This window comes from Nyctibius grandis, chromosome 4 (assembly GCF_013368605.1).
Source record: "Nyctibius grandis isolate bNycGra1 chromosome 4, bNycGra1.pri, whole genome shotgun sequence".
Taxonomy (NCBI): Eukaryota; Metazoa; Chordata; class Aves; order Nyctibiiformes; family Nyctibiidae; genus Nyctibius; species Nyctibius grandis.
The window spans coordinates 55357663-55380276 of NC_090661.1; the positions used below are offsets into that span (position 1 = coordinate 55357663).

Sequence of the window (22614 nt, forward strand, 5' to 3'; positions counted from 1 at the left end):
GTATACTTTCTATGGTATCAGGTATAAAGTAAGGATGTGTACTTGTCTCAAAAGCAATTCACAAAGCTTGACAGTCACATCTGTGCATTGAAGTGTATAAAATAAAGACCTTCTCAAACTGAATGAAGCCTTGACTTAAAAGTAAGTTAAGTCCATCTTTTTTGATTTGACAGACAACTAAATTGATGGGTTGAGGGATTTTTGTTGTTTCTTGTTCTAAGCACTGTCAAAGATGTGAGATTTCAACAGTTGCTACTAAAAGGACAAACACCTTCTTAAATTCTCAACAGTAGCCAAGTATTTTTCAAATCATCTTCCTGATTTAGAGTAACAAAAGTTCATATCCTCTTGTTTTCTCAAGTGCTTAGCATGATATAGAATGGTAATCCAGTAAAATAAAGTCATCAGTACCAGTCTAGCTAACTGATATTTACAGCCAATGCCACTGCTGTATAAATTAAAAGACTACCTGGCATTCTCCACTGCAGTAGATGAGGACATGAGTTTTTCTTCCAAAACCAAAACTTTTTTTCTCAGCTTGACCTCTCTGTCTTCTGCAGCTACAGCTTCTCGAGTGTAGGAGTCCTCCATTTCTAAAAGGTGATTACGCAACCTCTCCAGCTCCTGATTTAGGCGCTGCTCTTTCTCATGCAAATGCTGTATCTGTGTAGAACATACCTTAAGTTGCTGGTACTACCACCTTTCATAAAATACTTTAAGCAAACATAAAACATGTCCATTGAAGCACGTTGCATGTGTATCGATTTTAAATGCTTTTTACAAGATTGCTACCAAAAATAACCCAGAAAATATTACAGATGCAATTTCATATTTTTTTTCCCTTTATTTCTCACAACTGTAAATTATTTGGTGGTGTACCTCACTCTGCAGGGCACTGCTCTCCATTTGCTTCTGTTTGAGTGCTACCATGACTTGGTCTCTCTCTTGCTGAAAAGTAACAGCCTTTTCCTGCATTGATTTAACTTCACTTAACAGTTGATTCAATTCTCCTGTCTTGCCCTGTTGAAGGCAGAAACAAGCATTTCAAACATGGCAAATAGTTTTACCAAAAGAGATGTAGTCTTTTCACAGAAGAGCGTAAAGACAATACCGATGTAACAAGGGAAAAGACAGAACACACATGGCCCTACAGCATAGAAGAACATTCAAGGAAAATATTATTTTGAAGTTTTTTCATTCACATGTTACAAGACAAAGTAAAAGTTATTTATTGCTGAAAGACACTATACAGATGCATTGTCTTAACGGACTGCTGTGAACAGATACCTACCTACGTTTAGATGAGAGAGATGTATTATGTACATAGTCTCTCAGACACTTGTATACTTGAAAATCTCACTTTTCCCCCAGTGTTTGCCATCTGTTCTCTGCGATACCTGTTTATCAGGCCATGCACATGTAGAGCATCAGCCTAGGTAGGTCAGCTTGTCCGAACTTAAGACTAAACACATGAAGAAATCTTTAAAAACAAACCATAAGGTGACCTCACTCCCAAAGATTAGCCTTCAATGAATCACAGCAATGTCCATCACATTTTCAGATGCCAAATTTCAATGAATAATGTTCCACTTACATGCAATTTACTACAACTTTACATTAGCACATAAAGGAGAAGTGTATGTCAGTTACACAGAATTCACATGTACACGTGAATGCATTTTCATTAATTTGAAACTTTTCAGCATGCTCTTTACATTTTGTCTCATATGTTGTTTTGAAAGCAGTTACTTTTATTGAATATGTTGGATAAAAGTAAACCAATCTTTGCTTTTAATCACTAATACTTATGAGCTTCAATTACTTGTTTTTATTAATCAAACTGAATATAGTAAAATTCTTTTTGCAGTAGAACCATAAACCTGCAGGCAAACATTCTCTTTTCACATCATTATCTTCTAACATGCACACAAAATACAAAACTGTTTGAATACTATTTTTCCTAGTTCTCCGTGGTGAACACAAAGCGTGTAACAGGAACTTCTCCTATTTGTGCAAGAAAACTGTCCAGACAAATATTCCATGCTTGTGAAACTGAAAGCCTAAGCCATCAGCAAGTGAAAGTCTGCAGGCCAAAGACATGCGAGACAGAGAACCTAGCCAGACAATGCAGATTTCCAAGAGTTAGAATACAAAACAAAACAAAAGAGTAAGAGTGTGAATTTATAAAGTATTAGTATATTTTATATGGGCAAGACTAATGAATATAAAAAGTCCCAGTGGTAATTCAAAGCTATTTTTCATAATGTAACTGTACTTCGAGACAATAAAACTTCTCATTGTAATTCCATAGTATTTATTTAGAACAGGACAGGGAAACCTCTACAATGAGCAAACAGAGCTTAACATCTGTCCTAAGTCAAACTTCTCCAAAAAAAAAAAATTCCTAGTTTTTCACATATATTATGTCAAAGTTCAGACTTCAAAATGATAAATTTAAAAAGACACATTTTTTTAAATGTAATTAATATTTTGCTTTTCCAAATACATTACATTGCAGATTTAGTTGATAGTTTGAAAAGGCTTCAAAGAGATGTGAGGGTGGTGAGGCATAGGAACAGGTTGCCCAGAGAAGTTGTGGATGCCCCTCCCTGGAAGTGTTCAAGGCCAGGTTGGATGAGGCTTTGAGCAACCTGGTCTAGTGGAAGATGTGCCTGCCCAAAGCAGGGGGTTAGAACTAGATCATTTTTAAGGTCCCTTCCAACCCAAACCATTCTATGATTCTATGAAACTTTCTATTATACTTACAGCAGGGGAAAAAAATTAATGCCAAGTTACTTAGCAATGGTTTGCATACATACCACTCTCTAAAACAGGCAATGCTCATAACTTTGGAAAACGAAAAGGGATGCTAAAGGCAACAGGAAGAATAAGAACAGTATGCATGAGGGGCACAACTGTACGAGAAGATTGAAGAATGGTGATCAGGACCACCAAGACGAAGAGAATGGGGACCTAGACAGTACAGAGGAAAGAAAGAAAATTATCTGTTTGGAATTAATTACCAGAAAAGACTGCCCACCAGGACATACTCACTTTCAGAGCCTACAAAGCAAACAATCACAGAATGTTAGGGATTGGAAGGGACCTCGAAAGATCATCTAGTCCAATCCCCCTGCCGGAGCAGGATTACCTAGATCATATCACACAGGAACGCGTCCAGGCGGGTTTTGAATGTCTCCAGAGAAGGAGACTCCACAACCTCTCTGGGCAGCCTGTTCCAGTGTTCAGTCACCCTTACAGTAAAGAAGTTTTTCCTCAAATTTAAGTGGAACCTCCTGTGTTCCAGCTTGTACCCATTGCCCCTTGTCCTGTCAAGGGATGTCGCTGAGAAGAGCCTGGCTCCATCCTCATGACATTTGCCCTTTACATATTTATAAACATTAATGAGGTCACCCCTCAGTCTCCTCTTCTCCAAGCTAAAGAAACCCAGCTCCCTCAGCCTCTCCTCATAAGGGAGATGTTCCACCCCCTTAATCGTCTTCGTGGCTCTGCGCTGGACTCTCTCTAGCAGTTCCCTGTCCTTCTTGAACTGAGGGGCCCAGAACTGGACACAATATTCCAGATGCGGTCTCACCAGGGCAGAGTAGAGGGGAAAGAGAACCTCTCTTGACCTGCTAACCACACCCCTTCTAATACACCCCAGGATGCCATTGGCCTTCTTGGCCACAAGGGCACACTGCTGGCTCATGGTCATCCTGCTGTCCACTAGGACCCCCAGGTCCCTTTCCCCTACGCTGCTCTCCAACAGGTCTGTCCCCAACTTGTACTCATACATGGGGTTGTTCTTGCCCAAACCAAACTGTCTACGTCCTGGCGTCCTGCTGTGAAGTCTTTGTCAAAACTACAGGAAGACTTTTGCACTGTACCTAACGCCTATTTCTCAAAGAGAAAGAGGCAATTCACACGTTACTTCATTAACTTCAGTAGCAGCAGCTCATACAACATGCTGTTGTCCTGTGTATCAACGGTGTCACATAATTCTCGGCTCTTTTAAAAAAGTTTCTTCCTCAAATTGCATACGTGACAATTAATAAGCCACTGCAACTTTTCTCTGAACACACGCTTTGAAAACAGTATCAATTTTTCTGTATATCAAATTGTAGAGAAGAAATCATTAGTTTGGCTTGTCCAATCTTTTATCTTTCTTTGCAGTGGAGTTTCTCCAGCCGTAAAAGCAAGATACATAAACCCATTCATCTCACAGGGATGTTGTGAAGCAATCACACTGGAATGACAAATGCCAGAGGAGAGCACATTGGAAAATTAGTCCTGCTGGCCAACTCCGCCGAAGTTTGAGCACCATACAGTAAAAATAATATAGGGCACTTAATGAACAACTGAGCCAAAGCAAAATATTAAGGAGCAGTTCAATCAATAAGCAATTTCGGAATAAGTGAAACATGTTCTTTATAGGTGTGCAACTAACAGATAACACTGTAAACCACTCACTGCTGACTTTTAATTTCTTAACTTTGCACAGGGATGATTTTTGTTGTAGTGTAATGCAGTAAGGAGTCACAAACGGATTTCAGGCAAACACTTGATAGCTACATATACACAAAAATGCATTACCATGTAAGTAATTTCAAAAGATATTCAGAAATATGAATGTACATACCTGTTCTTTTTCTTTCAACAGCTTCTCAAAAGCAAGAGCTTTTTCCTTCATTGAGTGTGACTCAAACTCTTTCTCTTTCAGCATCATTGAAAATTGCATATTAGTCTCCTGAAGTGCTCGGAATTCTGTTTCTTTTTCCCTACACCTTGCAACTATTTTTTCATTTTCTTCTTTCAGTTTTCGAATATCCATTTCTAAAATTAAATTTCTTTCTTTAAGATTAGTCACAGCTTGCTTCAAAAGCTCATTTTCATTTTCTTTGTTACTAAGATTTTCACTCACTGAAAGTAACTGATCACTTTTAGATTTAATTAATATGTCTTTTTCCCTAAGTGATTTCTGTAAGACATCATGTTTTTCTTTGATCTGCCTCATCTCTGCCTCAGTCCCTTCTTGATTCTTTCTTTCAATCTCTGATGCTGTAGCCACAGAATCAGATAATCGTTGATTGTTTTCCTGAAGAGTCTTAATAGTTGAATCTTTTTCTTGCAAGTTTTTTTTCAGTTGTTCCAACTCCTTTTGAAGGAGTTTAGACTCATCACTGAGTACTTCAGGAGCAGTGTATTGAACGCCTGAAAGCCGTGTAACGGTGGAAGCCATTGCCACAGATGGTGTTACCAAATCAAGTTTACTCAGGAGAAGTTCCTTGGTGTTATGAAGCTGTCCTATGCTGTGTTGAACTTGTGCTAATTCCTGACTAAAACTTTTCAGCTTTTTCTCATTCTGTTCGTAACTCTGAATCAAGCCATTATAATCTACTTGCAACTTTGAATTACTGTCGCTTTCAACTGAAATTTGTGCTTGAAGCTTGTGTACCTCTTCCTGGAGGTGAGCTGACTCATGCTGCATGTTCTGAACCGTGGTTATTACCTGTTGCTTCCACTCTTCCATCTTCTTTACTTGCTGTTTTAGTTTATCACGTTCTTGTAGAAGTTCCTCAAACTGGTTACTGTTAACACCTCCTGACCCATTACCAGTACCTGTACTGGATGTCTGCAAGACAGTCAATAAGGTTTGGCATTTTTGACTTAGAGCATCTATTTCAATATCTTTTTCTCGAATAATACGGGATAAATTCTGAATAGTTTCTCTAGACATGTCCTGACTGCTGTTTTCAGATCTATTAGATAACTTTTGATTCTCCTCTTGCAACCTTACCAAAGCTGCTTCTTTAGCAGCGACCATGTCCATAATATTACGATACTCTGTTTTTAACTGACTGTTTTCTCTTGTCTTTTCACTCAGAACTGCTAGTACTTGTTCTCTTTCCATTACATAAGCTTGCAGCTGCTGCTGAAGACAAAGAACATCCTGCCTATAGGAAGCTGAGGAAACTCTAGCATTGAGAGCTTGTATTTCTAAATCCTTCTCTTGAATGATCCGAGTAAGTTTGCCAACTTCATCCTTAGACAACTGATCAATTTGCTGACTTAGAGAAACGTTCTTTTCATTTAGAAGCTTAATCTCCATCTCCCTTTCTTTGATACCTTGTACTAGCCTTTCAATTTCAGCTTTAGATAAGTCATGTTTTTCATTTCCATTTTCTCCATTAAGAGTCTGAACTTTGGTTTCCTGAAAAAGATCAGAGGAATCAGTCTGAATAATCTGTCTCTCTTTGTGCAACTGAGTTTTAATTTGTTCAATTGTTCTCTGCAAATTTTTGATTTCCTCATCTTTCTCTAACGAAAGTCTTTCATGTGTGACATTCATTTGCTCACACTGAAATTTAGACTCATCTATTTCCTTTCTTTGCTCCTGCAAAGACTGCTGAAGTTGCACTGTTGTTCGATTCTGATCTTCTATTGTTTTTTTATGAACTTCTATTTCTTCTTCAAGATTATTCTTTATCACTTTTAACTGCGTTACCTCACTTTCAAGTTCAATAATAATATCTAGAGTTTTAGGCTCAACCACAGGCACAGATCTACTTTGCTGATCCTTAAGGCGTTCAATTTCTTCTTTCAAATGATTATTTTCTTCCTTCATGACTGCAAGACTTCTGTCTTTTTCCTCTAAGTTCTGTTTTAAGACATCCTGCTTTTTTGAAACTTTCATATATTCCTCAAGTTCCTGCTTCACTTGTAAGGCTTGATTTTTAAACTTTTCAATAAATACCTCTTTTTCTTTTATGAGTTCTGTCAACTGCTTTTGTCCTCCTAAACTAGTAGTCAACATCTCTTTTGTTTCTTGATGGTCAATTTCCATCTGCTCAATGCTCCTTTCAAGTTCAGCAATCTTAAAGTCTTTCTCTTGATTTAGTTTAACTAGGCGCTCATGTTCAAGCTGCAATGCTGTGGTATCCATACTACCTGCATTTGATAATTCCTCAATAGTTTGCTTATACTTATGTGCTTGTTCCAAAAGCCTCTTTTCTGTCTGATTTAAATCGCTCTCTAACTGTCTTTTTTCCGTTTTCAAAGCCTCCACAACAGTGTCTTTTTCCAAGAAAACTTTATTTTTCTCAGAAATGGCATCACTTAACTCCTGTTTTAGTTCTTCAATAGCCGCTATCAGCTTTCCATTTTCTGTTCTGATATCAGACAGAGATTTCTCCAAGTCTTCATTTAGTTGTTTCTTTTCTGAAATGTCATTCTGTAGTTTCACGATTTCTACTTCTCTTTCCTTCAGAATCAGATCTTGACAAGCATGGTTAGATTCCTGATTACTTTTTTCTATTAACTTGCTCAAGCATACAGAAAGTTCCTCCTCTCTTTCTTTTAGTCTCTTCTGCAATTCTCCAATTTCTTTTTTATTATGTAAATTACAGTCCTGGGCTTTCCTTAATTGTTCCTGAAGATCTTTAATATTATTCTGAAGCTGCTGCTTACTTATATGCAAATCATTGAGTGCATATGAACATTGGCTTAGTTTTTCTTTCTGACTATTTAACTCCTTAATAATTTCCATCTTCTCAATTTCTAATTCTGATACTTTCTTTCTTTCAAAATCTAAGTCAAATTTCAGCTGTTTGATGATACTATCAGTTTCTGTGTGTTGTTTTGACAGCTGCTCTTTCAGTGTAATCATATGCTGAAATGAACACAGACAGGAATTCATTAGGGGAGGAGAACCAGCCGAACTATGCATTCATTTTTATCCTCTGAACAATAAAAAAAAAAAAGAGAGGAAACAAAAATGTTTCCTAGTTGCCAGTGTAAGTTGGCAACTAGTATCAACTAGTCAATGCTAAATTAACTAAAACCAAGTATCAAATAGGGATAGATTACATTTCACTAAAAACAAGAACACCATCTCCCCCAAAAGAATCTGAACTACTTAAATCAAGGAACAAATAGAGAACTACCCAAGAAAAAGAACTGTCAGAATTTGTCAGGGCAGTTGGAATGGGTATGCAGCAAACACCCATTACTTAAAAACAGGGAGGCACTAGCTTTAAAACAACAGATCACTGAAGTGAATTCGTATCTGTGTATTCTATTTTCAACTTCTTGTTTGAGCTTATTTTTAAACACACTTGCTGGGATTCATTTCATAGGAAAACACTTTAAATGTTCAATTCCATAAAGTAGACGAATACTGAAAACACATGGCTTGCAAATATATGTTTACAGGTCAAATATATCAGAACAGTGACAGAAAGGTATCACTCCATTTTGATTACATAAAATCGGTGACCTTTTTTGCTCCACAAATGCTTGTACTATGAAGAACTTGTAATAAAGTAACTTAATTATTTAACATAATTAAAAATAATGAAAGGAAAAAAGTTTTTAAAATCATTCATGTTATGCATACTGTCATAAGACAGAGGTCAAAATATTAGCAGGATAAAAACCATCAAAAGTCTTGCAAGGAAAAATCAAGTAATATTTAACTGGACTTCAGAAAATAACATCCCTTATGGACAGCTGATGTGTCATATTATTTCTTTGTCCATAACAAGTGGGTTTCTTGCACTTCAGAATTTCACATTGAGACAGCAGATACGGAGAAACACTGGTCCCAATATTCTTTTTAAGCCTCAGAGGATAACTTATATTTCCCTGCTATCTATGTTCAAAGATCAACTTAAAAGATAAACACACATGCACACAAATCTAAACTTTTAGCAGTTCAATAATTAGTTGCAATATTTATTACCTCAGTAGCTTCTTGATTCTGCTTGTCTAGTTCTTCCAACCCCACTATTAAAGTTTCTCTTTCAGCAATACTTTCATTTAATTCATGTTCTTTCCTTTCTAAATCTTGTCTTAACGGACTTAATTCTGAATTCTGTTCCTCAGTATACGCAGAAAGAATATTCTCGTTTTTATGTTGTGCACTTGTCAGTTCCTTCTCAAGTCCCTCCTTAAGTTTAAAAAAAAAATCTAAATGTTAGACTTTATCTTGCTGAAATTTATAAACTGTTTAGATTTTAAATTATTTCTTTCCGCCCCCCCAACAATTAAAAGCAAAGCATGCATTTTTATGTTAGAATCTCTAAGCCTACATGAATATTATCCTAGTTAAAAATTCTTCTCTATATATATCTATCTCCAAGAGATACCCTAAACATGTAGTATGCTGCATGGTGAGTCAGGAAGTCAAGGACACCTGAATAACATCCTTACGAAAAGTGCCATGGGAACTCTTGAATGCATGCAACACACAGAAGACCCCAGTTGAAAAATACATCCAAGCCAAATCTCTCATGCCTGAGTTTATAAAGGACTAGGTCAACCTTGCCAAAAACTAAAGGTGTGTTCCAGAGAAACTGTATGTTCCACTGCTCAACTTCAGCAGTAAGATGAAATGTAGTATTATTAGAGTACTACATGGAAGGAGAGAGATATTTTATACCTGATAACAGTGTCAAAACTGAAATGTGACAAAGTAAAAGAGGTAAAAAATGACAAATGTACTATTAATACTTTCAAAGTATACGTTGCAGCAGCCTAGGTAGCAATGGAATAGATGGAACTCCACTAGTTTTCTTTAACAGTATGCTGTGGATTTTCACAAGTCAAAATGTATAGTTTCCATCAAATCCACATGCCAGTGTAGAATTAATCTACAATTATTTCCTTCATTACAAGGTTATTTATGTATAAGTGTGAATGCTCAAAAAAACGTAGTGCCAGGACGTGTGTTTTCAGTTACTATTGTTATGAACCTTTTTGCTAGCTTAATTTAGAAATTGCTTTACCTGATTTAAACTCGAAAGTCTTGCTATTTCATTTTCTGCTTCTATAAAGGAAAACAAAAAATTACATAATTTTACTACTTTCCAAACAACAATAAAACCAAATCATTCTCCCAGCTTGCCCCAACAGAACTCTGCTTCACAGTATTTTGTGATGATTAGCACCAGTGCTGTGAAATATTCAAATGCACCATCAATCACCACCACAAAGTAGAGCATTACTTTTACAACTGAGTCCACATTAGAAGGACTTTGGTACTACAGTGTATCAGTTATGCAATATTAAAAGACTTTCTACATACAGATATACTTATTAAACAGATCTGTTTCAGTGTTTCTTTAAGGAGAAGATATTAGCAACAGACTGCCTTTACATATAAAAAGTGTACTTTTAGAATTTAAACAAACAACTTCTATTGAGGCTTGCTTACTTTTAAAGAAACAAAAACCTATCAAACAGTTGGCAGAGATGATTACTTACCTAATCAGAAACCCCTACGATAATCACGCTAGTCCTAATTATGTTTCCTTTTCTGCTTAGCCTTACCTCAACAGACAACCTTTTTCTAAAGCAGCAGCTTTTAGAAGTTGCATATTCTCATATTCAGTTCTAAATTCTTAAAATAAATTCAGAGCATTAAAAGTGAAAACCTGTGAAAATATACTACAAATAAAAAAAAATTTTAAAAAATCATCATCTTTGTACCTAACAGTGCTTGCTGTAGTCTGACAACATCTTCCGGTAGTGATGTCTTTGATTGGAGTTTCTTCTCCTGTTCTTTCAGGAGAGCATCTTGCTGTGCAACAGAACTTTGAAGCATACTAAAGTCAGATTTAAGATTTTCATATTCTTGAGTTATTTGAATTTTTTCTACCTTTGCCAGTTCTTGCTCTTTCAGAAGAATTTTGTTTTCTTCTTTGCAAGAAGACAATTTATGATTTAATTTTCTTATTTCATCCTTTAGGTCCTTTACAACCTGCAACTCATGTACTTTTCCTCCTTCAAGACTCTGAGCATTTTTTTTCTGTTTACTGATTTTAGAGTCATCCATGGCATCACCGCTCACACCATCTAAAAAGCAAAAAATATTGTTTGCAATATTAACCAAAGCCAGCACTGTAGATCTTTTGCTTACAACTCTCTTCTTCCACCCCTTCTCCTGACAAGGCGAGATAGTCTAAACCAAAGACACAATCATCATCAACAGAAAGCTTACTTAAATAGAATTAGCATTTGAAGCAGTGCTATACATATTTCTGGTTTGATAAGCAGCTTTTCAGATACTTACACATCCCTGGCTGGAAATACTTTTAAAAGCTAAGTGTTGCAAGACACACATTGTTCACAATTTAATTAAAATATACTTGACCCCCATCTCTCTTGGTCGGGAGATGAAAGAATCTAATTTATCAGGCTTTGGAATCCCTCAATTTTCTAACAATGATTTATCAAACCCCATCTAATTCAGTCTGATGCAAAATCCTTGTTTATAATTTAATTAATTAAATTTCAAAGGTTTGCTGAATGGTTGTTATACAGAACAATTTGCTACAAATTAGTACTATCATTAGTATTATCATTTGCTAAATGATGCACAACGTTTTCCACCTGAAGATCTCATTTTGCAGAACTGATGTTTTTACAGATCCACCATACTACCAGGACATTCATAGCTCTGTGCAATCCTCACAATGTGATTTCCAGGTAACTTAAAGAGTATAAAAAGTGTAATCAAAAATGTACAGAAAAAAAGTTAAATGAAAGCACACTGCTGGTGAATTAATTTCAGCGTAAACTCAAACACTTACTCCCGCCCCAGTCTGTATTATGTTGTCAAACAGAACCAAAACCATAAAAATATAAAATACTCTAATTCTTCAAAAGCTGTGAGCAGATATGGGATTCCTGCCTTTGACTTCATTAAATTAGTCCTGCTGGTGTACGTATGGGCAGTATACATAGTACGCGCAGTAAAAGACATCACATCTTAACAGGCGTCTGTTTTTAAGAAATAAATTCCCTATCAGTACTACCTTAGAAATTAAGAGGCTGTGAAAATATTTCCCTTCTTTCCAAGAAGAAAATGGATCTCTCTTTCCAAAAGGACAGTATACACTCTTCAGAAGTCCAAGTTTTAACAGATAATAAAATAGAGGTTCACAGGCAAATCTTATATATTTGTGCAAAAAAGGCCCCTAAAGGAAACCTGACATGACTATTTTTATGGAATATGAAATACCTACAAGACAACAAAAAGCTCCTTGTGAGAACTACTGAGCTTCCCCTACAATCTAGTCATGCCACAGACTAAAGCATGGTCCTTATGGCAATCTTTGTGCCCAATTACCACTCAGTACTTCTCACCAAAATTATTTTTGTGCTGAGATTTTCTTATCTTCAACTTTGTATGTCTCATCTGCACCTATATTCAGTGTAAGGTAAAAAAACAGGAATTGTAGAATTTAGAGCACAACATTTGATATGTATAGAAAATGACTCTCCAGACTGATACAAGTCAGAAGATGAAATGCTATCATTCCAGTGTTCAAGCCAGCCACAGTGAATATGAGATTCTAAGACACGCACGTATCTTAAACATGAAGCTGAACTCAAGTTGAAATTCAAATCCCTAAACATCATGCATTTGGTATCTATTATCCTGTTATATACATATTTGATGCTTTAACCAAAATTCACTGTACATTAAATAAAAAAGAAAGCATGTGGTAATAAGGACCTTGCTGTAACTGATTCTCAAGTTCTTCAATTCGCTCTTCATATTCACTCAGCTCTTCTCGGTGTCGACGACTTATCTCTACTAGCTTTTGTCTGTGTGCATCCTGCAATACTGAAAGTTCATGTTGGTGTTCATCTATTTCTTGACTTAAATTCTGTTTGAGCTCCTAAAAATACCATCAGAGAAACAGAATGGTAAAATACAGTACAGAAGCTTAAGAAAGAAAAAGTACAAACGAAAGAAAAAAGTTTTCCCTGGTAAAATTAAGGGATTTATTAAAGGATTTCTCACAGGAGAGGTCAAGTTTCTTGGCTTTTGTTGGTTTGGGTTTTTTAAACATGTTAAAATACATTCCTTTTAAAAATATGTTTACACAAACAGTATGCTCTACACAACAGCAAATATTAAACCAATGCAGAGAGATTACAAGTCTTTCACAGGAAGTGGATACACTAGGACATATTTCTAGCAACTGTCAAGGATGACATGCAAATTGTATTTTGCATCTTCAATGAAAAAAGGCAAGATGTTTCTGACAAGGGAGAATAAATTATTTTGTGTATCCAGCATTCAGTATCATAAGTAATCAACAGCTTCTGAAAGTGATTTGCCCTCATAAATACTAATTCCATTCTTTTAAGCTTACATACTATATTCATCAAACCTTATAAACACCCTTTCTCGGAACAACTGACTGTTTTTAAATATAACACAGCAACATTTCAGTCAGCACTACAATTACCTGCCCACATGCATTTTTAATAGAGAAAATGTAAGTGCTACTGTTGTAAATATTTAACTACATTCACAAGTCATGTGACCATATGCAAAACCATCAAGAATAAAGCCTAAGAGAAGACTAGTTCGTCACACTTGTCATCTTACCTTAACAATATTTTGCAGTTTGCATATTTCACTTTGTTCAGCATCATTTGTCCTTTGCAATTTGGAAGACTGAGAAAAGAAAAATCACATACCCATTTGAAAATTGTGATAAATACATGTATTTTTCATGTAAGTGCTTCCTCTGTTGGTACTCAAAAGTAGAAAACAACAAAGCTAATGTGAAGCAAAATTCAAATCTAGAGTAATTTTGATCAAAAAAAAAAAAGACATTTTAATGGAAACATTTTAATTTTCCATGGATTTTTTTTTATTATTACATGCAAATGTGTAAAAGTTTGTGGTAGGGGATGTTATTTCACCTAATAAGACAACAGGGTTGCTTAATTTTACTTGAATATTTCCACACAGGAAAAGTATACCTCTGAAATCAGGCTATAGCTTGAAAAGTGATGACTCACATCAACAACAGCTTGAAAGATTATATTCTTTCTTGTCTCAGCAGACCATGAATTATAACTGACATATGAAGGACTGAGAGAAGTGTAAGTAAAAACAGTACGCAAGTATCCAACCATCACTTCAAACAGTATTGTGCTGTCAATAAATAATCAATATCACAGCCAGGAAGAAGAAAAGCATTTTTTGAAAGGCTGCACAAAAATGAAACCCTGAAGTAGTATTCTAGGTGAATGTTTATGAAATACTTTTCCTAACTTGACAAATCATGCATAAAAGCATCACAAAAAAACATTTGGAAGTTAGTCACTGAATGTGTCCCTAGGCATGTGACAGCAAGAAAATGACTAAAAGATCATTAGGTTTCAGCCTTTCCATAAAATCATGATGCTTCTAGAAGTTGTACAGCACGAACTTCCAAAAGACCCACTCCAAAAACACCAAATGAAATGACAACACTAATTTGGAGTCCAGAGGGGAGGGTAAGATAGAGGGGAACTACTCACCAGTGCAATCTGCTTCCAGTGGTCAACCTCAGATTCAAGCCTAGAAACTTCATTGGACAATCTGTTTATTTCTTGTTGTGACCAGATGATATCTCCAAAATCCATGTCATCTCCTTCAAAACCCGAGGAATGTCTGATCACTGGAACAAAGGAAGCTGACGTCGCAGCTGGTGGCAAAACACCACCTCCTAACTGCACTGACTGAGCAGCTGTCTGTACTTTCTGCAGCTGTTCCTGTAGCGCATTCTGTCTAGCTTTTAGATGGCTGATTTCCACCTGAATATACAGAATACAATACACTGTTTCAATAAGAATAATATCAAAATACACTCTACTTTACCCCTTGTGGCCTTATGAAATGTAAGCCAACCAAACAACTCCCACCCAGCACATATTACTGATGGCTTTCACTAAAAAGAAAAGACCCCAAACACTCCTAATGGAGAAAAGCAGTCTTCGGTGTTTACAAAGTATCTCACATAAGGACACATATTAAAAGTTTTAATAGTTTTCAGTTAAGTAAAACTTCAGTAAAAGTGTTGGCTGATTTTTTCAGCAGCCAAGGTACCTAAGTACTATATCAAGATTCAGGCTAACAGGCTGTACAAAAAATTAAAATATTTAAAGTGCATATTCAGATATGAAAATTAAGCAATATATGATGCTCCCCCAGTTATTTCTATTACATTTGATTTCTTTTATGCTTAACAACTCAATGTATTGAAAATGTACTTATTTACAATAAACTGAAATTAGCTGCATGCAATTTTCTCATAACAACTCTGTTATTGTATTTAATAAGCAGAATTCTATGCATCGCAAAATTCTGCTTCCTCTAGTTCCCATATGCATTTACAAATAAAGCAGAAATAAAACTCCTTTTGTGTAATTCTAGGCATACTGGCAACTTTCTCCATTTAAAATGCTATGAAATCTCATGTTACACAATAGGTTATAAAGCTGTTCTTTTTAATTGTATATGCTAAGATAAATAATTATGATATCCACAGACAGTATAACTGCTTCAAATGAGAGTTTGCTCCTGTTGTCTTCCTTAAAGATAATTGAATCAGAAATCCAAAGCAGTTTAAGTGTCCTTTCTGATAGTGATTCCAAAAAACAACAGAACTTCTGATATATGCATGACATTCCCAGAGTTTTCTCTTGTCTCAACTATCTCCTGGCAGCTCTGTTTATATTACATAATTCAATGAAATACATGTCTTAGTCTCAGTGTCTATATGAACAAACCAAGAAAGCACAATCCTACCTCTTTCTGTTGAAGCTGATTTCGGTACTCTATAGATAACTGCTTTATTTGAAGCTCTGCTGCTTCATGCTTTTCTTCTAAATCACTGCAAACTTTTTTCAGTCTCTCATTCTAGCAAAAATAAGAAATGAATGTTGGTAAATTCGGAACAGTTCTTACAGAATTAGAAAAGCCTAAGTCTGCTGAACAGTAAAGGAATCAATTAAATTGGACAGATTTCTCATGTTATTTCACTCAAAACACACAGTAACTTCCAAGTGTGGGCCCAAAATCACATTCACGTCCAAGCTTTCAATTTTTATATGGCATGGATTCTAGCTCACTTTCAGAAAAAAGGTTTGTGGTGACCAGAAGTAAATGCCAAGGAGAAAAAATCAAGGCTGAATTACATCTTGGCATGACCCACAGGTGGAATTTAAGAACAGCTACAGAGCACAAATCGGAGCTAATATCCATACAGTCCAGTATTCTCTCTCTGACATTGGCCAATAGCAGATGGCAAGAGTCTAGAAAAAGGACAAGCAGGAACAGTTACTTCCCCAAAAATCCTATCTTAACTTCTGAATGCTCTTGAGGGCTGAAGACATACATGAAAGTTGTTGGTTTACAGCCATAAATAAAGTTACAGGACCAACAAGTCCTTTATAGAAGTACACAAAGTCACTTTCCACAATGGCCCACGGGATTTGTAAGCAGTTTTGGAAGAGCATGAGCATCTGTAGCTATGTCAAAATGACCATACAGTAGAGCAACACTGAGAACTGCATCAGGGAACACATACACTTGATACTTTGAAGCTTGCTGCAAAAAAAAAGCTGTCCAGCATAACCAGGCCTTCTAGACCTGCTTTTATTTGTGGTCATATACGAAATGCTATAAACCAATTTTAACTCTTTACCAGCTAACATTTATGAAAACTTAAAAGATTTTTGCATTTGCAAGCTTTTCAGAGCCAAGACACGATTGCTGCAGTCCAAGTCCACACGACAGGTAGGACCAGTTGCAGGATGCAGCAGCTAGCAAAAGATGAAAACTTGCACCACATGCATACTCTAATAAACAAATGTGCCCCCCTAACTGTGATGGCGGTTTGTCACCAAAAAAAGAGCCACATTCTAACACCACTATCACCCTTCTTTCTAGATTTACCCAGGGACAAGCAACTTCAGTACAATATTTCACCTTTACAAGAAAAAAATGTTATTTATTGCTTTTAATTACAGTAGTGTTCCAAAATTTCTTACTTCAAACTTTTGTGCTGCATTAATACTTTCTATTTCTCTGAGTCTAGAATTGGACACATGGAGTTCTGTTGCTGCATCTGAAAGAAAGTGAAAATTTTCATTTTTATTAAACTACTTTTAATCTGTTAAGTAGACACCAGTTAAGACCAGTTATTAATAAGTATCTCACTTTAGACTGCTTCAGTGTTCATTCCCAGGTAAATATTAAAAGCTGCTTTTATCAGAACACTGTCAGAATTATTTTTCTGACCAGAGCGTCTTTCTGAACCTAAATTAGTTCTCTCGTATCTAGGCTTTAAGTCAGATTACAAAACTAACAGAAAAGTACGGATTTAAGCTTTAAAATAAGAAAAATGAAAGGTTTTTACTTTACTATTTTGTGTCACTGACTCTGTTTTTCATTTAGGACTTTGCCCCCAACATGACAGTTGTGTGTTTCTCAGTAGTCTCATGTGAAGTTTCAAAACAAGAATTTGTTCCATAAAATACACACAACAGTGACCAAATCTTCAGGGGGAAAAAAAAAAAAACAAACCCAACAAAACCCATAAAATAACCCACACAACAAAACACCAACCCTGCCCCCCACATAAAGGCATGAAAACCCCCTAAGACTCGCTTTCATTCACAAAGGTGACACAATCTACGATACCAGTTTATCTAATACAAAAAGCACAATTCTGTCCCTGGATACTCTTCCTTTAACAATGAACCTTCCTCAAATAGGCTATGTTTACTTCTCCCATGTCCCACTTTTAATGGATAGAAACACCACGTTTCCCTTTACTAATGAGAAATCATCCTGATTTGTCAAGCAAACTTGACAATTTTTCAAAATTTGAAATAAATATCATTTTCAAGTAAACACTGTATTTCATCATTTCCGATGTGCTGTTTAAAACTGATGTAGCTCAAGTGATGCAGAGCCAACAATCTACCCATGAAAACCGCTAAACTGAAGATGTTAAAGTCTATAATCCACAAACACTATCTTCAATTTAGATGGCAGTCAAAGCAGTGAATGTAAGGGATAATACTAAAAATTAGGAAACATTAGAAAATTAGGAAACTAAAAAAAGAACTGTAAGAAACTGTTTGAAAAGCATTCTTGTCACAGTTTAAAGCTGGGCTGGCTATTAACCAGGTGGCAGATGCTCTCTGTTAACCCTCTCCCCCTGCAAGGGAAAGGGAAAAGGGAGAGAGACTTATGGGTTGGAAAGTTAAAACAGTTTTAATAAACCTATAATAATGAAAAAGAGTATAATAACAATAATAATAGAAATAATCAAATATAATCAAATATAATCAAATATATACAAATATATACAAATATATACAAATATATACAAATATATACAAATATATACAAAGCCAAGATTGAGAGCTTGGAAATCCTCCTCAGGCAGAGTTGCTCCCCCCAGCACAGGCAGAGGGGAAAATGCAGTAGCTCCCCCTGCCATCACACCTGCAGGCTTTTAACTGGAGATTTGGCAAAGCTGGTACCAATCAGTGGGAGACAGGAGGGCCCCTCCCTCCTGGGCCCCACCTCCAGGAGGCAGTGGGTTAGTGATAAATAGGAAAGTGAGAATGACGTGTATGGGATGGAATACCTCGTTGGTCAATCTTGGGTCACCTGCCCTGTCTGCTCCTCCCTGCAGGTGCAACCCCCCTTCGGCTCTTCACTCATAAGCAGTGAGGAATTTAGCAGTGACCTTGGTTTCTCCAAGACTAATTGGCCTGGTTTGGGCCAAACCAGGACAATTCTTTAGGCCACACAGTATTTAAAGGTCTTTATAGAAGAGTACTTGGATGCCACTAATCTTTACACCCTTAAGGCTAGTAACCCATAAAAATGTACTACTCTGAAACTTTTAGGAAACAGAATTTGTTCATAGCAGTATCCAGCAGTCAAGTACACCTGGAAGTAACTACTGAACATCAGTACGTCTCTCTTGCACAAACTAAAGCACTAATGTGTGAATCAGAATCTCAATTTATCTTTTAAAAAGTCAAAACAAACCCACTAAATGACTACACAGTTTAGTGGTGTAAAATAAGTTTCCACACTAAACTAATATGGATTTTGGAATTTAAAAAAATTCTAAGCAAGTCTTTAAAAAAAGTGAAAAAAGGTAACTTTGCAGTTATCAGAATAAATTTCTCTCTTCCAAGCATTTTACCTGTATACCGAACAAACCTATCCATATGAGACCAGTAGTACCAGTTTGCCAACAAGATTTATACAATACTTTCACAATACTTCATAGTTGTGAAGTTGCAAACAAAGTAGAATTGTTTAATTTCACATTTAAGATGAGTATTCAGAAGTCTTAGCTGGTTTTTGTGGTTTTTATTCTTTACGCTGTTTTGAAAATGTTCAATTTTTTTTCAAGACATTATTGTTTCAAGATGGTACACAATACTAGTGGTATTAACCTACTGATATTTATTACTAAGTTATACAATTGTTTTACTAGAAAAATTAAAAGTTTTATTCAAAAACTCATAAGAAAAAGGTATTATTAAAAATATAAACAAAATACTATAGTCTAGAATAATTTACTATTATGTTATTGAATATCTTAACTCTGTCTCAGCTTTTTTGTTTCAACTTTCTGCTTTAAATATAAATCATCCTAGCTTCTAATCCCTATAAAACAAGGGCCATGTTCTCCTACTTGGCTGTAGAATGGTAGAACTCGACAGGTTTCTCTGGGCCCAACTGAAATATAAATAACAAAAACATCAGAAACACTGGACCTTTGCCTGTGTGACACGTCAGACAGATCACAGCAGTGGCAAAAAAACCTCTGTACTACTACTACTGTGCAGGTTTATGAAACCACTCTAAAAGCAGCTAATCAAAAGGGGTTTCAGAGAAACTAAGCGAACAGAATGGAAGAGGAGCGTTGTGTGCTTTTGTTACTGATCAACGCAACGCTCCACACAATTCAGAAACTTCCGAATAATAAACTTAGAACAGCTTTATCTCTGCTACTACAGCCTGGCAATATGTTTGTTTATTCTCCAGATGCTGAGGTCACAGTTGAAGAAATAAAAACGAAACCAGCGCCAGCAAAGCCAGCAGCTCTCCCGCAAGGCACCAAGCCGCGGTTTAGCCGGACTGTTCCGCTCCCTCCCGGCCGGCCGGCGGGCACAGGCCCCCCAGGCCCCCGCCGCTGCCGACGCCTGAGGGGAAACCGGCGTCCAGAGAAGCGGCTCCCTCACGAAACCAGGCCTGTCCCAGCAGGTACGCACTGACTAGGGGCAGCCCCGGCAAGCATCCCCCCCGCCCGGCCCGGCGCCTCAACCCCCCCTTACCGCCCACTTCCTCCGCGCCCTCCAGCAGCATGTCCTTGGTGAAGCTGGAGATCTGGCCGGTGAGCGAAGACAGGCTGCCTCCCACCTGCCCCAGGGACTGGCCCAGGGACTGGCCCAGCCCCGAGCCCAGTCCGCCCAACCACGACGCCATCGCTGCCGCTCGGAGGGCTCCGGGCCTCGCTCAGCCCCGCGCCGGGCGGCCCCTGCAGCTGGCACCCGGCTGCCGCGGGCGAAGGGGGGGCCGCCTCCTCCCTTCTCGCTAAGGAGGGTCAAGGCTCCTGCTGCGGGCTCAGCAGACCGGTCCCGGCGACCCCTCCGGCAGCGCCGCTCGCATCCCCTCGGCACGATCCGGCTCAGCGGCTCCTCCCGGTGGCTCTAGCCTGTGCCACCTCAACGGTCGCCATGACACTCCCTCCCAAAATACCACTGACAGCGGCCGCGACCGGCTAGCGCGCCCGCGCGGCCGCTCTGACGTCTGCGGAGCAGCGGAGGATGCCGGGATAGTGGTGGAGCAGCGCGGGGGTGCCGGGCGCTTGGTGGCGGCTGATGGTGGCGCAGGGAGGCCGAGGCAGCGTCCCTGGGAGCTGCCAGGCTTCACCCTCGGGCAGGCGGCGGGCCCGGTGGTTTTGAAATGTGCTTTCCCTCAGACGAAAGTATGCGTTTGAGTTTGAGGTTCTGCTGCTGGGCCCACCTTGTCAGCAGGCACGGCCGGTGTGCTTTGTCCTCTGTGTAATAAATACATAAATAAATAAATCTTAGTCCGTGTAAAAGTGAAGTTGAGGGAACGCAGAAGCTGCGCCGGTTACAGGCAGAGGATGAGGCCGGGCGGGCAGCCTGCCCTGCAGCGCTGGGCAAAGCGGCGGGTGATGGGGCACGCCCTGCACACCACAGGCATGTCAGCCGGGCATCAGGCTGGGCCGGTTACACCCTGTGATTAACATGAACCCAAGCCTTGTTACATACACATTCTTGGGTCATGTCATTAACAAAACAACCTCCAACTGCTGCAAGAAGGGAGATATTTTGTATTCAAATACATGTTTTTACAAAATACGCAAGTTCCTGAAACACCAGGCCCCCTTCTGCTTTGGATGTAGATGCGATAAATGCTTGGTTGGATTTCCAACCACAACCCTGATGCTGGTCTGATTCAAAGTTCTTTTTGTCTTTGATCAAATGAGTATTTAAAATTATTAGGGACTACAAGGAGTACTGCACTGTTAGAGAGCGAATGCAGGATTGAAACAGTAGGAACGATACTGATATAAAAAATTGCCAATAATGGAAATAAAATACAGGGCAGCTAGCTCATTGATAGTTTCAGATTAGTACCTACATAAAAAGATAAATAATTAAAGCACCACATGAATGGTAAAATGAAGCTGAGAAGAAAGAGCATTTCACAGGTGAAATCTTAGCATTTTCAGAGAGGAGCTGAGAATGCAGCAGGCACAAAACATGCTCTAGAGTGATAAGCTGACAAACGTTACCAGGCAGCTATGGAAAAACCTGCTTGTTGCTTCCCAACGCATACCTGGCAGAGCCTTGGTGAGGGGCTCATAGCTGGCCTGCAATACTGGATTGCCTTTTTGTGTTACTGCCAACTGTCACTCAGACGCAACTTTGAGGCTGGGCATAGTATGTGGTCTAGGAGTTTAGAATTTAGAAGGAACTGAAATAGCTGCCAGGTGCAAGAGTTTTCTAATGAAAATTGCTTTCCCTCTTCTTCAGTGAAGAATCTTTCCATCAGGTTTATACATTACCAAATGTTAAATAGTGTACTTACCACCCTTACAATTATCCATAATAAAAACAATCATACACTACTTCAAATCCATTTGTAGCTCAAAAAAAAACCCCCAAAACAGGCACCAGAATTGTAGGAAGTTACTAGTGTTGTGATGTAGCATGAAACATAAACATGTATCTTAATCTGTTTTGTTAGTTTTAATTTAAAACACTGGGTTTAATGGAAATGAAATGTTTACAATGCTTAAAACACCCTACACCATAGTTCTAACAAAAACCATATGGGTCCACAAGAGATAAAAGATGTGTCATCTTTTCCAATAGTGTTTGGTTAATTCAATTTAATGGGAAACCGTCTTAATATTTTCAAATAAGAACAGAGATGTCCTCCAGACTTTTAAAAATAGATTATAAAAATGTCTCCTATTGTGGTTCATTTTATAATGCCAGATTAAGGCAAGAAGTCGATAAAGTGGCACAGAGGGCTTTTTTCCCACTTTTTAAAATTACTAATCTTGAAAAGCTAGAAACTGACTATTTAGCATTGCAACTCACTCTTTAGCTGACTGGTTTCAACTACTGCTGATAAAGGTACACAGAAATCATCCAGTGTACTCTGTGGATTGACTGAGCTACAACAACAGTGCATTGTGTCACAAAGCATGTGTATTCTGGTAGCAAAACAGCAAACATTAAAATTAG

General features: G+C 37.7%; 1 protein-coding gene across 1 annotated transcript in view; it reads right to left on the reverse strand.

Annotated features, from left to right (window-relative positions):
- TRIP11 (thyroid hormone receptor interactor 11) overlaps positions 1-20407 on the reverse strand; it is a 36617-nt gene extending 16210 nt beyond the window's left edge. The window contains exons 1-12 of the mRNA XM_068398502.1: positions 20164-20407; positions 16843-16919; positions 15599-15709; positions 14329-14604; positions 13406-13474; positions 12521-12686; positions 10489-10854; positions 9786-9826; positions 8741-8947; positions 4640-7669; positions 880-1020; positions 470-663 (exon numbers count right to left, since the gene is read on the reverse strand). Of these exons, the coding sequence (XP_068254603.1) occupies positions 470-663; positions 880-1020; positions 4640-7669; positions 8741-8947; positions 9786-9826; positions 10489-10854; positions 12521-12686; positions 13406-13474; positions 14329-14604; positions 15599-15709; positions 16843-16919; positions 20164-20314 (4829 nt within the window). The 5' untranslated portion in view covers positions 20315-20407. The remainder of the gene's footprint in view (positions 1-469; positions 664-879; positions 1021-4639; positions 7670-8740; positions 8948-9785; positions 9827-10488; positions 10855-12520; positions 12687-13405; positions 13475-14328; positions 14605-15598; positions 15710-16842; positions 16920-20163) is intronic.
- Positions 20408-22614: the final 2207 nt, after the last annotated feature.